Raw genomic sequence first — 15,002 nt, 5'->3', positions numbered from 1 at the left:
CATAATGGGGCTAGGGTATATTAGATAGTTAGAGCAAAATGGTGAGGCTTTCTTCATCATCCATCAAAGGTCCACAGAGTCCTCATCTCTGTCAGTACGCTGGTGTATCACCATAGGTAGAGGCATGAACTGGCTAATAGGAATCGCATCCTCCACTACTGACATCCACACCTATCTAATACAAACAAAGAGATTTTATCATAACAATCAATGTTCTAGCTATTTTAAATTGAGCATTATTAAAGCACATGTCATTTCGATTTTTCCAAAGTGTCCAAGTGACAGCACTTAGGACAATTAGAAAACCTGTTCGATCTTCATTTTTAAGAGAGTAAGCAAACTGAACCAAACTATCCCAATTATGCCAAAGATGCATTACCTCTTGATTTTTCCCTAACCAAAACCAAACCTGTTGAGCTAAGTTACACATTAAAAACAAATGATCTACTGTTTCATGTTGACCACAAATGTGACATTGGGTGTTACCTATCCAGCATTTTTTAGAAAAGTTATCTTTGGTCAAAATGAGATTGTGTGTCACTAACCACATGAATTATCGCAATGATATTATAAGGTAGTGATTTTATTTATAAAAATAATTGCTCAATCAAATGATCAAAATGATCTACTATTTACATGTAAGATTTTTCAGAATGTTTTTGTCCGCCAAAATCTGTTAGCATAGGAACAAATGTGAATATTTAGAAAATAATAACATTTAAAAATATCAAAACGAAAAATATTCAGGTCATCGTTAATATTTTTCTTTAAAAGAAATTAATTTATTCTATGAACTTTAATTTCGACCAAATTGCTGCTTGAAGCTTTGCAGAAGAAATTATAAGCTGGTCTTTGGACTATGGACAAGTAAAATAGTAGGTGCTTGAACATTTATTATATCAAATTCCGTTTTTTTATTTATCACCCTAATAAATCAGAATTAAATCATTACCATTTTATTAATTATAATTCAGATTCTACCACGAACGCGTACTGAGTATGCGGACAGATTTTTAGGTTAAAAAATAAATAAATTAGTTTTAAAATTAAAAATTAAAAAATAAAAATAAAAAAATAAAAAATAAAAAAAGAGGTTTGCCAATCCCAAAGGGTATTTTTAGGTTTAAACTTGCCCGCAAAGCGGTTGGTTCATATTTTAAAAACCACTTGATATTTTTAGTGGTTCATTTTATTCTTTGAATTTCATTCGCATTTTAGAAATAAACAACTGCGAACATTGCTACTTGCTAGTGATCGATGCGCTTGCGAGCTCTGGATCAAAATTCTTTAGCGAGAAAAAATATTTTTTTTCAAAAAAAAAGCCTAATTTAGATCTTGAACTTATTTAAAAATAACCAAGTTTTTAACTTTCGAAATCGCATCAGCTATAAAATAACATTTATTCGTCGTCCGGTTAATATCAAATGTCTAATAAAATTGAATTTTAACAGAATTCTATTGTTCACTCTGAAAAAATTAATCTATTATTTTAGGGGACGTTTAAATAATAATTTAATTATCAATTTTATCAAATTTGAATATTAAATTTCGGCAACTACAACACCAAATTCATTTTTATTTCTTGTAAAAAAAATAATCTTATCATTTAATACAAATAAAAATTAAATGAGCAAATTAAGTATTGTATAAAGTTACATAATCAAAACCTTCATTTTACTTAAAACATCTTCTAAAATAATACAGCCGTTATAATAGTAAGGCGCTTTATAACCATGTCTTATTAAAATAATACAGCCGTTATAATATATTCAAATTCATTTGCCATTGATAGATCAAAATAATTGGGTCTAAGAGCATCTCCAATCCAGACTAATTAACCAGACTAATTCACATTGAATTAATTTAGCTGTGGGATGACATATTTGACAAAACAAAAACCAAAAAAAAAAAAGTTGGGTCCGCAATAGACTATTGGCGGACCATCCCAATTTGCTCCGTTAATTGAATTGACGGAGTCAAGAGTAATATCCAAATTTGTTCAAAAATAAAATTATTTGGTTTACTTGTTTTCGTGAAGATAGAAAAAATAAACATTCTGACTTCTCAAAATTTCCATGACGACAAAAGTTTGCTCGCCCAAAAAACTAGTTTTGTGTATTGCAGAAAATATTCATAATTTAAGTGCCCAACAGAGAGATTTTTTTCTTTTTTGAAGCCGTCATAAAACATATATTTAATATTAAAATCATTCAAACAATTATTATTTATTGTCCAAAATATTCATATTTTCAATGTCCACAATGAAACATAAAAAAATGAAGAGGGTCGTCAATTTCAGACTCAATTCACTGCACGAATTAGACGAACATTCTAATACTAAAATTAACTCAAAAAAATCTGACATTCATAGAAAAAAGATACGCACGTTCGAATTTGAACTACTCTTTTCTCCCATTTTTATTTGTCGGATTTAAGAAACAAATTTGAAGTTATGATATTAAATTAGTAAAAATTTGGAATATATGTCATTGACATCGTTTTTCTACAGAGGTGAAATACCGTCAATGACATTGTTTTTCTAAGTGAAATGCTCTCAATGACAATGCCATACCTCTAAACACAGGCAACATCTGCCATGATTTTTCAAAAAAAATGTCATACTTCAGCAAAAAAATGATATTTTACTTCAATTTTTCTAAGTAATGTTTTTTTATGGTGAAATGTTACTGTATATCATCGGCGACACTTCTCTAGAAGAAAAATGTTGTCAATAACATCGTTTTACCTTATCACAGAAATAATGTTTTGCTTCAATTTTTGTTGCTTTTCTCTACGAACGAAATGCTGTCATGAAAGCGTTTTATCTCAGCACACAAACAATGCTTTATTTCAAATTTTCTAAATAGTGTTTAGGGTGAAACGTTGTTATATTTCATTGATATCATCTAAGTAAAACAATGTTAATGGCATTATTTTACCTTAGCACATAAATGATGTTTTACCTCTTTTTTTGTGAAATAATGTTTGCTTTCGAGTAAAATGTTGTTATATATCCCCAAATTTTTATTAATATCTAAATTTTTTTTTAAAAAACTACTCACGTTTTTGGGACATTTCAAAAACTATCCAAATCGGTAAAAATTTTACCAGTTAGAGACCTATTTTTCGCCAAAAATAATACCGGTCCAATGCCATTTGAAACCTACAAAAAAATTTGCCGAAGCCTGTAAAATTTTTACAGGTTTTGTCCCAAAACCAGGCTTCTAAATAGTTAGCTTCTACGCAATAGCTACGCTATAGCTTTTTTGGACATCAAAAGCTATAACGGTATTAACCGCTTTTCTTTTATAATGATTCTAAATAGCTAGCTATGATTACGCTATAGCTTTTTCGGACCTTAAAAGCCACAGTGCTATAATCGTTATTTAGAACCTTGCCCAAAACAGACAAATTTTTTACGAGTTTTTAGGCCAAAGCCGAAACAAGCTATTCCTGTCCGAAACAGAACTCAAAACAGTTGTGCAGAAAAGTGGATAGTTCGACCAGAGCTGAAACAGATTGTTCCTGGTCAAAACAGAGGCCGAAATTGAGGTAGAAAATAGTTTTTTGAACCATACTAATTCTTTGTTTTTTTTGAAGAAAAACCATACTAATTATGACTGAGTGAAAATCGTGGAGAAAACTTCGACAGATCCAACAGATAAATCCTATAGTACATCTCAAAGTCATGTTTATTTTTTTGTTATTTGGTATGTTATTTAGTTTATTTTTGTTATTTTGTTTTGTTACTTCTACAGAAAATAAATCAGAACTTGCACTCGTTTAAATAATAAGTCTCACGGTATCAGATACAAGTATAGTTTGCTACTGAGTGAATGTTATCAATTCATCAATTTTTTGCTTTCTTTCTTACTGTATTATTGACATGTTTTTTTTCCCAAACTATACTTGTATTAATATTTTTTTTTTGCTACTTGTATTAATAAAAAAAAATATTTAGTTTTGTTATTTAGTGCCTCTGTTTCGGTTCAAGCCGAAAAACCTATAATTTTTTTTGCCGGTTTTGGGACAAAACCTATAAATTTTTTACAGATTTCTCAAACGGCAATTTTTTTTGCAAGTTTCAAATGACGTTGGAATGTCATTATTTTTGACGGAAATTACCTCTAACCTGTAAAAATTTTACCGGTTTGAGCAGTTTTTGAAATGTCCCCAAAAAGTGAGTAGTTTTTTTTTTTTTTTTAATACTAATAAAAATTTTGGATGTGAAACAATGTCAATAATATTGTTTTAACTCAGCATGTAAATGATGTTTTACTTTAATTTTTCTAATTGATATTTGTTTTCAGATAAATGATCTTACGTATTACTGACAATGTTTCTCTAGGACTGAAACTCTACCAATAATATCATTTTACTCGGGGGCGGGTCTAATAAGAGCCAAGGGGAACAACTATCCTACTGGATTTTGAAAATTTATGGAGATCTATAGACCCAGACTAACTTTATCCTCCTCCTGGAATTTTATTTGCCATCCTCTTGAATTTGGATTTGCAATAGAGTTAAATTTATGATTAAAATTAGAATAAATTTCTTGAATTCTGATTGATAAATATGATTAGAAGTTAGAGTATTGAAAATTAAAAATTAGATTTTTAAAAATTATAAGTTAGAGTTTTTTTTTTTTTTAATCTAGTACTCGATTAACTAATAAATTTGAACTCAATTAGATATTTAAATCCGATTCGTTATTTTTTTTTTTTATCCTCTTAAGAAAATTCTGAATCCAATCCGATTTTATCTCGGCACAGAAGCGATGTTTTATTTTAATTCTTGAAGTAGGGTGTGTTTTACGGTGAAACACTGTTATGCATTATCTGACATCGTTCCTGTACAATTGAAACATTGTCCATGGCATCTATTTTTTATACAGAATGTTTGTTTCGAGATTTTGCCGATTTGATGCCATATGTTATAATTTATTTTTTTCTACGGATAAAAGGACACATGCTTAATTAAAAATTTGGCGAATCCGACAAGAAAAGGTTGAAATGACAGTGCAGCCGTTGGTGTCGTGGGAAGAAAATTATACTGTTTGCGTACTAGTTTTCACTAGGAAACGAAAAGAAAACCTGCGTTGTCTATTTATCGTTGGATGACACTGCGATTTTGAGGCTCAAGGCCAACCCCGAATACCCGCGTCCCTGTCCAAGGTACTTTTGATCTTCTGCAAACTATGTTTTGTGGAACGAGAAACGAGTCAAAAGTATTTACCCACTCAATATCATACTAGTCCGCTGCACGGTATTCTTCGTAATAGAAGTTGCAGAAATACTGAAAATATTCGGGCGAAATTCCTATGAAATTGAAGGAAAAACGACAAGTCTGACAATAAACACCCGACTCACAGAAATGCTGAAAGTATAAGGAACCTGTTGTCATTTCAGTTTATATAATACTAATCTCAAATTATATCAAATTGAGTTCAAATGGTGAATCGAAACCGTTCAAATTAATTTACTTTATGAGTGATGCGTTTATATACAAACTTTTTATACTTTTGAGTTATTTTAGTATCAAATCAAGCGGTAAAAAAATTGAAAAATAAATATATTAAAATTAACTTAAAAACTTATACATTTGACCGCTTGACTTGATATCAAATAAACTCAAAAACTTATAAATTTTACATGTAAATGCACAACTAATGAAGTAGATAGGTTTGGATTCACCATTTGAACTCGATTTGATAGGTTTTGGAGTTGGTGTTATATAGACTGAAATGACACTGATGTTATATTAGCCATACTCATAAAAAATGACATATTTAAATTTTATTTAATTTGATGGGGATTTGAAATTCAGTAATCTGTCAGATACAAATTAGTTATCGATGAAAAAAATATACCGGACCCAACGCATAATATAATTGAATTTTCATTACCATAATTTTTAGAAGAGTTTTAAATTATGTTTTGAATCAACATAATTAAAAATAATATGGTGCTTACGATCGCTGAATTTGTTTATCTTTATTTTGCTTGATAGGAATTTTTTTTTCATATTGAATAATTTTTATATATTATTTTGTTCTTCTATATCTATATTTCAAAATGTTAAATTAAGAATATACCCGTATCTCTAACTAATACACCTTTTTATTAGCACAGATATTAACCAAAAGATGAACTGACTTTATGTCTAATAATTTGAAAATTCAAAACTATATATTTACAGAAATCATATGATTATATCAGAATTAGAAAGACAGAAAATTGTTTTTGCTAAGTCAGTTTTGTGTCACGTATTAGAATAGATACGCAGATAATTTTTGTTTGTTCATGGTGAAAACTGTAGTCCCACTGATAGTTTGTTCTCAAATATATTGTCTTTTATATTAATAATTCATTAAAATTTATAAAGTTCTTATTTTAGTTTTTATTAATAAAATAAAAATATATAATATGAGTAAAAAAATGTTTAGTTTTTGAGTTGGTCGGATTTTATGGGTGAATGGTTTATTTCTCTTATCATAAGCATACACAGTGACATTTAGCTATAAGTTTATATGTTCATCGCAAATAAGAAAATGAACTATTTATCCTCAATAACTATTCAAATACTATTCAATTTGAGGACAAAATATTTATCTCAAATATGCTACATATATTTTTATTTTTTAATAAATAATAAAATGAGTACTTTATAAATTTAAAATGAGTTTAATAGAAAAGATAATTAATGGATGAATTTGTGAGTTTAAGGATAAATATGATATCAGAAAAAATGACGAAATTTCAAAGTGTTTGAAGGGTATATATGAAATTCCCACAGATTTTTAACAAGCCTAGATACATTCCTATCTTTTACTTGGAGCTGAAAATACGGACTACAGCACAACACGCGGCCACAAATGATCCTGTCAATCGAAGTTAACCACCTATTCGTGCCTGGGTCTTCCCCTCTTTCTAGGAGGACACTCCCGGCGAGCATGGAGGGCTGCCAGCGTGGCACTCGTGAACATTCTAAATCCCTAACTTATACGAAATATCTCCGGTGAGGTCAGAGGCACTTCACGTTATCTTGCCATCGAATTGGCTGCATCCCTCCTGGGGCGCTCTGTACTCGCCGAAAAGGTGCTCTCTCTCCTCCACCTCAATTTGCAGACCAAAATATAAATATTTTGATTAATTTTATTTGGACAATTAAGGCTTGTTTGCCATAATGTTTTAATCAATGAAATAATATCTGTTTATTTAGTCAATGAAACCAAAAGAAAGAAAAATTTAGAGCTAGAGATAAGGACATCAAATATTAATTAATTAATTTTTGTAAATAGGTAGGTTGATTGTTGATTTATTCAGTTCAATAGGAACATCGATCTTTGTTCTAGGAGGTAGATGCAGATCTGCTTTTTAAGTCCCACAACTTGTTCTGCCTTTTAGCCAAGCTTTGGCTTCCATTCAACAACTTTTCAATAGCAATTGTATTTATTTCATATATAATTTTCATTCTGTGATTGTTATTGCTTACTTGGTAAGGCTTGATTTCATCAACTCCAAAATTTGCAAATTTGCTGTCCCTTTAAAATCATCTTCTACCTGTTACTAATTAGATATTACTTTTGACCCCCTTTGTCTTTCTAGCTCTTTTTCGCATGCTTGCTTATTTAATTTTACTAACTAGTCACAGTTAATTCTACGCTTGGTTTATCTTAGTCTTCAAAGAATAAGAATCCAACCTGAATTACTAATTTACCAAATTTATTTTTTCCAGCTATGTTGGGCAACCAATGTGTTCCTACTATTATGCATAACCACGAGTCAGATCCGGCCCTGCCACCAGGTTTCGGCCCGTTCCCTTCCTTTTCACCAGGTGCAACCCAAGACAGTGGGGCCCATACTGGCATTACTGCCGTTTCCTCTTCAACAAGCGAATCTGTTTCCATAACTAGAACTGAGAATCAGAGGAAGTCACGCAGGAATAGAAGGTCGGTTGACTACAGCCAGTTTGATAATTGTGCAGAAGATACCTCACTAACCTCAGAGGTATATTCATTAAAAAATTTGAGTATTGCTTTTGCTTCTGACTGCTGTTTATAATTAATAATAAATTCAATCTCAAACAGGATTTGCCTTTGGGTCATAGCTTGCCTAAAGGGGTTCTTCGTGGATGTGCAGAATGTTTGAACTGTCAAAAAGTACATTTATCATTTTTTTATTTTTCTTTTGCTTAACTTATTCTCTTATATATACTTTCTTTACAAAAGTAGGTTTAGTCTTAATTATCTAAGGTGAAAGTTTATTTGAAATTATGACAGGTCGTGGCGAGATGGAAACCTGACAGTGCATGTAGGCCTTCTGTCGACGATGCTCCTGTATTCTATCCAAGAGAGGAGGTAATGAAATTAATTTGTATATTTTATCTTCAGTATAGCAAATTTATAATTACTGGCATAATTTGGGTCTTGGCTAATTTTGTTTCCAATTATCCTACCAGGAGTTCAAAGATACACTTAACTACATAGAGAGCATACGGCCGTATGCAGAGCCGTATGGTATCTGCCGCATCGTTCCACCATGGTCATGGAGGCCTCCATGTCAACTCAAAGCGAAAAATATTTGGGAAAATTCTAAGTTTGTAACCCGTGTGCAGAGGTTAAATGAACTCCAAAATCGTGGAGCAATGAGTAAGTCTTGCCAAAGCCAAAACACCATGAGGAAGCGAAGAAAAGTTGTGGAAAATGGCACCAATCAAGCCAGGATGAACCCTTCTGCTGTTGAGAGATTTGGGTTCGAGCCAGGTCCAGAGTTCACCTTGGAGACATTTAAGAAATATGCTGATGATTTCAGGAGAGAGTATTTCGGAGGCGATGCCAATCCAGGGTTTGAGCCTTCGGTTGAAAATATTGAGGGAGAATATTGGCGGATTGTAGAGAAACCAACTGCTGAGATAGAGGTACTGTACTAAATGCAATTTATTGTTGAATTCGTATTGCAATTATTACCTGGAAAAAAGAAACATGCAGGCTTGGTGATCTTTCTCTAGAATAAATCTAGTTCAAGTTCATTAGCAATTTGTTCTTAGCATCCAAGTCATTAACTATTCTTACAAATTTTCATTTCTCTGTTTGACTTAGGTGTTGTATGGAGCTGATTTGGAAACCAAAAGTTTTGGAAGTGGATTCCCACAAAGTGTCGCCTCAACAACAAATTCATCAGAAACTGACGATGAGTACATAAAATCTGGTTGGAATTTGAATAACTTTCCTAAGCTTTCTGGCTCAGTTCTTTCCTTTGAAAGTGGCGATATTTCTGGAGTGTTGGTACCATGGCTCTATGTGGGCATGTGCTTCTCATCCTTTTGCTGGGTAAGGAGCTAAAGCTCAAAAGTTCATGTATATGCAACAGTTATGCTTGACAATTTGATAAAGATATTGGGTATATGTGCTAATTTGACAGCACGTGGAGGACCACCACTTTTATTCACTGAATTATATGCACTGGGGTGCACCAAAGATTTGGTACGGTGTACCAGGAATTGATGCTCCAAAACTGGAGGCTGCCATGAAGAAGTACCTGCCAGATTTATTTGAGGAACAACCTGACCTGCTTCACAATCTTGTGAGTATTCTTGTCGTTGACAATTATCCTAGGGCACTGATTTGAGTTTTATAAGTTATTTGGCTAACCATTGAATTACATATCGATTGAGCTCTCAAAACAATACCTTGGTCTAGTGTCAATTAATCAATTAATTAGCAAATAACAACCAGCCAACAAGTAGCTAAGTTTGATAAATACTAAATAATAGTGATTACTGATAATAGTATGGTACAAGTGGTATGGGCCTGCTACTTACCAAAATGTTTGCTTTTTTATATCCGGTGCTGAAGCAGCAACTCTTCTTTTTTCATTTCCTTTTCTTTCTAGGTAACTCAGTTTTCACCCTCACTGTTAAAGCAAGAGGGTGTGCCTGTATACCGTTCCGTCCAACGTGAGGGTGAATTTGTTCTCACATTTCCGCGAGCGTACCATGCAGGCTTCAACTGTGGGTTCAACTGTGCTGAGGCTGTCAATGTGGCGCCTATTGATTGGCTGCCGCATGGCCAGAATGCAATTGAGATGTACAGGGAGCAGGCACGCAAGATTTCAGTTTCCCATGACAAGTTGCTCCTGGGGGCTTCCAGTGAAGCTGTCAGAGCACGGTGGGAGATCATGTTTATGAAGAATAACAGTGAAGATAATTTGCGTTGGAAGAATGCATCTGGGCCCAATGGCATACTGTCCAGAGCTCTTAAGGTTGGTCTAAGTGATTGAAACCGAGATAACCTTGTTATTTTAGGAGCAAATAAGGTTTTCATAATCTTTTCTCTTAAAAGGGCATACTTGGATAATATAAGGTTTTTGGACTACACTTCTTTTTTAAATGTAATTACATGCTAGTTGTTACTAGTCTGTTATTTTTAAGCTATGAAACTGTTATTTTCTTTCTGGCATTCTTGCAAAGCTTCAACATTTTCTAAACTTAGATACTTGTACTAACCTACCTTCTCTGTCCAGGCACGGATTGGTGTAGAGTGTGAAAGGAGAGAAAACCTATGCAACCCCTCTCAACCTAAGAAGATGGAGCCTGATTTTGATTCAACCGACCGAGAATGTGTGGTGTGCCACTATGATCTGCACCTCTCAGCTGCAGGTTGCACATGCAACCCTGATCGGTTCGCTTGCCTCTTGCATGCAAAGGATCTGTGCACATGTGACTGGAGCACACGCTTCTTTCTCTTTCGGTATGATACAGCTGAGCTCAACATCCTAGCTGATGCTGTCTCCGGCAAGCTGAGTGCTGTTCATAGGTGGTGCTTGTCACACCTACATCTCAGTCTCAGTTCGTGCATCTCTAAAGGGAATACTAGAAATACTCTGAAAGAAGAGGTAAAGAAGGAAACAGGAAAACATACTATAGCCAATGTTCCTAAAGTAGAGGTAAAGGGTTTGACTAACAACAATGGGATAAAAAAAGAAGGGTTTATAAGTACAGAGCCTGGCAAGGGTGAAAAGGTAGTTGCCAAAGTTGAGAATAAACCTACAAGTTTGTTGGTTCTGAAGCATACTTGTGCTAGGATTAATAATTTGCCAAACAGTTTAACCCAATTCCAACAAAAGGAAGAAGAATGCAAGAGCTCGGGATCAAATCCAACAAACTCTTCGTCTCAGTTGACTAGTTTGAGAATTGACAAGGAGACTGTGCCATCTAAAGAAACAAAAAAAGAAACAATGCAGGCCGTTCCTACTTCAACAGTTATCTTACAAAATGCTCTGGCCTCTAATGGTGATGCCACTTTGCACCATACTTGCAAGGATATAGTGCCGGTAAAGGATGATCCGAAGTTGAATTCATCTCAGCTGTTGGATCAAAAGTTGGCGATAGCTACCTCTGAAAGTACATCTGAATGTACGACTTCTGAATCAGCTCCTAAAACTGAATCAGTGGTAGTGGCACTATCTTGTAAGCCTGACCCTAGGTGGCGTAAGAACAAGGGTGGCCCACGAGTTGCCAGTGTTGTTCGAAAAATTTACTACACAGTTGAGCTTCTAGAGTATGGGTTTGTTTTGTCTGGGAACAAATGGTGTACAGGCCAGGTCATATACCCTAAAGGTTACTCTCAACTGTAATTTTTTACCTCCTGTAACTTATTTTCTATCTTTCTTTTTTTTTCTGTGGCATATTTACATTTGAATTTTTCTGGTGTGTAGGTTTCAAAAGTAGAGTGAAGTACTTCAGCGTTATTGATCCAACAAAGATGTGCTACTACATATCAGAAATTCTGGATGGTGGGGATATGGGGCCACTATTTATGGTAATTGAACTATCTCAACTTTTTTACTATAGATAATTGTAACGAACTGAAGTTACTGTGACAAATAACACTGCTTTAGTATGATAACTCAAATGATTGATGATAAATTTTCCAGGTTACAGTAGAAGAATCTAGAAATGAAGTTTTCGCACACGTGTCAGCCATGAGATGCTGGGAGATGGTGAGAGAGAGGGTAAATGTGGAAATCAGGAAGCAACACATAAAAGGAAAAACTGAGCTTACCATATTGCAACCTCCTGGATCCATAGATGGCCTTCAAATGTTTGGCTTAACCTCACCTCACATTGTTGAGGTATAGTTTCTTGGATTGTAGTTTCTTTTGATATTTACCATGGCGACCTTTTGGTCAAACTTCTATTTATCAAAGAGAAAGCTAGTGACAATAACAAAAGAAAATGAAAATCAATGAAGCACCACTTAACATTAAAGTCGCGAGTCGAAATAGTTTACAGTGACAAACTGTATAGAGGGGGCTGCTTTTTGCCCACAAACATGCGCCTTACAAAATAAACTATTATGAGGTAAATTTTAAATGTAGTTTACACTGCCAATTCCTGTGGAAGTAGAGAATGTAATTTATCAGAGACGTGATGATTATTGTTTTATTTATGGTCAATATTGGATAACAGTTTTGGTGCTTCACTACTGTTTATACAAAAAAGACTCACACCGGAAGCTATGATAGATGGGGGACATGAACATGTTTAAATCACCCACTCAGTTCAGAACATCATTTCATGAAAATCATATATATCATAATTTAATTCAAATTTGTAGAACTTGTGCATTAGGCTGGATCAAAACTATATTAGGCGCACTTCTCTTGTTAATTTCTTGTTGATTTGATTTGAACAGGCAATAGAGGCACTAGATCGAGATCAGGTGTGCACCGAATATTGGAGTTCAAGACCTAATGCACAACAGATACCTGCCACATCACCATTCCCCACCCCAAAATTTGAAAAATCTCTTCCAAGTAGCATTAGTGTTTTAGAAATGCTCTTAAAGAAAGCCAACCCAGACGAATTGCAAGCATTGCGAAGTATTTTATCGAATGAAATTCCCAAGCAAGAGGCATTGTTTCTTATAAACAAACAAATTGAAAGATTTCAATGTTGATAGCATATATAGTTCATACAATTTCTTTCATTTTGTTAATTTTTTCAAGCAATGTAGTGTACACGTGCTGAGCGACATTACACATTAATAGGGTAAACTTACAGATTTTGTTCTTTGTATGTGACATTGCGGCTTCGTAGTGAGATCAATTCAGAATATATTCATCAATGAATTACAAATGCTTATCAGTTGGGTGTTTAAATAAATCTTATTGGTGCATTTGTTGATTTAGAGAACCACTGAATCACCTCTCCTACATGGCTTTGTTTCTGTATGCATTGCTAATTATTAGACAAAATTAAACTAAGGTCAAAGTGCACAACTTTGTTGAGCTGTAAGATCTCTGAATCTGATAATTAGTAGATACAGAAACTGGTTCACTGTTAATGGAATGAAATGAAACTTATTTACTTTCTCATTTTCTTCATAAAAGAAACAAATTTAAAATAAATAAAGCATTCAATTGAGCATACAAAAACTGACAAATGCAACTCAAATTATAGTACTTAAATAATACATAAGACCAAGTGGGCATGCAAAATATGTCAAATTAAAGCAACGTAAGTCGTAAGTAACCATAGTAGTTGAATAATACATAAATGTATTCTTCGTTTTGTTACGAAAATAGTGGATGAGAAGGGAGAAACAGAATCGTATGAACTGCTGATACTGTGAGGTGGAGTTTTTTACAATGTTATTTATATTTATGCGGATACGAGTATTCGACATGAAATGATAATTCACGATTAGGGCTGCAAAAAAACTTGTGGTTTGTGGTCGATGGTGACTCGTATTTGATTTGCTCGCTAGTAGCTCATTTATTATTGGACTGAGTTGGAGTCTAGCTCGCTCGCCACTAGATCTAGAATGAACAAGTTCAAGTTGAGGTCTAGCTCGCTCGCCAGTTTGCGAGCTAGCTCGGTTAGACATTTGTAAATTCCTATGAATTTGTGTGCATTTTATATTATTTAGCTCGGTTCAAAAAATTTGTAAAATTTATTTTATTTTAAAACAAGGTCCAGTCAGAACCAGCGAGCCAATTCGCCAGCTCGCGAGCTAGCTCAGTCCAGCTCGTAACAATTTTAAATTAAGATTTCAACTCGGACCTATAAAGCGAGCTTGCTTGTAATTCAAACAAACTAACTTGTGACAAGTTTAAGTTGAGTCCAACTCATAACGAACCGTTGCCATCCCTGAATCACGATACAGTATTTTAAAAAAAATATCGACATGATATGGTCCCGGACACAACTTTAATATTTTAGTAGAAATATAGTATAATAAAATAATATAATTATTATATGAGTTGGGTTATAAGAAAAATATCTTTTATTTTAGGATAAATTTCGCTGTAAGTCACTAAACTTTGTTATTTGTCATGAATTGGTCACTCAAGTTTGATTTGTTCCTTTTGAGTCACTCAACTTTGTTATTTGCTCCAATCAAGTCCCTTTATACTTTTCCATCCAAAATTTTAACAGAATATTCCTATTACGTCCAAAAAATTAACGGAATATACTCATTACATTCAAAATATTAACGGAATGAGCATATTTTATCCAAAATACTAACGGAATTAGCATATTCCGTTAAAATTTTGGATGGAAAAAATAGAGGGACTTGATTGGAACAAATAACAAAGTTGAGTGACTCAAAAGGGACAAATCAAACTTGAGTGACCAATTCGTGACAAATAACAAAGTTTAGTGACCTATAGCGAAATTTACCCTTTATTTTATATTTATATTTTTAATTTTAAAGTTCAAACAATTAATCTGAATCGATCAATATGATCAATATATGAAAATATTCTTGGACATAGGGGTGTAAACGGATTGAATATTATCTGATTTTATCCGGATCCGAATCCGAAAAATTATCTAAATTATCCGATTTGTATTCGTATCTGTATTTGAAAAATTATAACGAATAAGGATACGGTAAAATTTTTAACTATTCGTGTCCGACCGTTTACACTTTTAAACCACAATAAATTATGTGTAGTTTTAATTTATATGATATAGATGCATATATAAATATT

General features: G+C 33.3%; 1 protein-coding gene across 1 annotated transcript; it reads left to right on the top strand.

The window, feature by feature from the left end:
* The first annotated feature begins 6,937 nt into the window (after positions 1-6,937).
* Positions 6,938-13,167, top strand: LOC144567063 (lysine-specific demethylase JMJ703-like). The gene is made up of 12 exons (XM_078317103.1): positions 6,938-7,097; positions 7,738-8,009; positions 8,090-8,161; positions 8,282-8,359; positions 8,461-8,919; positions 9,101-9,331; positions 9,423-9,584; positions 9,894-10,262; positions 10,524-11,619; positions 11,718-11,821; positions 11,937-12,134; positions 12,698-13,167. The coding sequence occupies exons 2-12, from the start codon at positions 7,740-7,742 to the stop codon at positions 12,959-12,961; spliced, it is 3,303 nt and encodes a 1,100-aa protein (XP_078173229.1). The 5' UTR covers positions 6,938-7,097; positions 7,738-7,739; the 3' UTR covers positions 12,962-13,167.
* Positions 13,168-15,002: the final 1,835 nt, after the last annotated feature.

This window comes from Carex rostrata, chromosome 16 (assembly GCF_964058835.1).
Source record: "Carex rostrata chromosome 16, lpCarRost1.2, whole genome shotgun sequence".
Taxonomy (NCBI): Eukaryota; Viridiplantae; Streptophyta; class Magnoliopsida; order Poales; family Cyperaceae; genus Carex; species Carex rostrata.
Note: the sequence above shows the minus strand (reverse complement) of the source record. Positions and strands in the feature narration are given on the sequence as shown.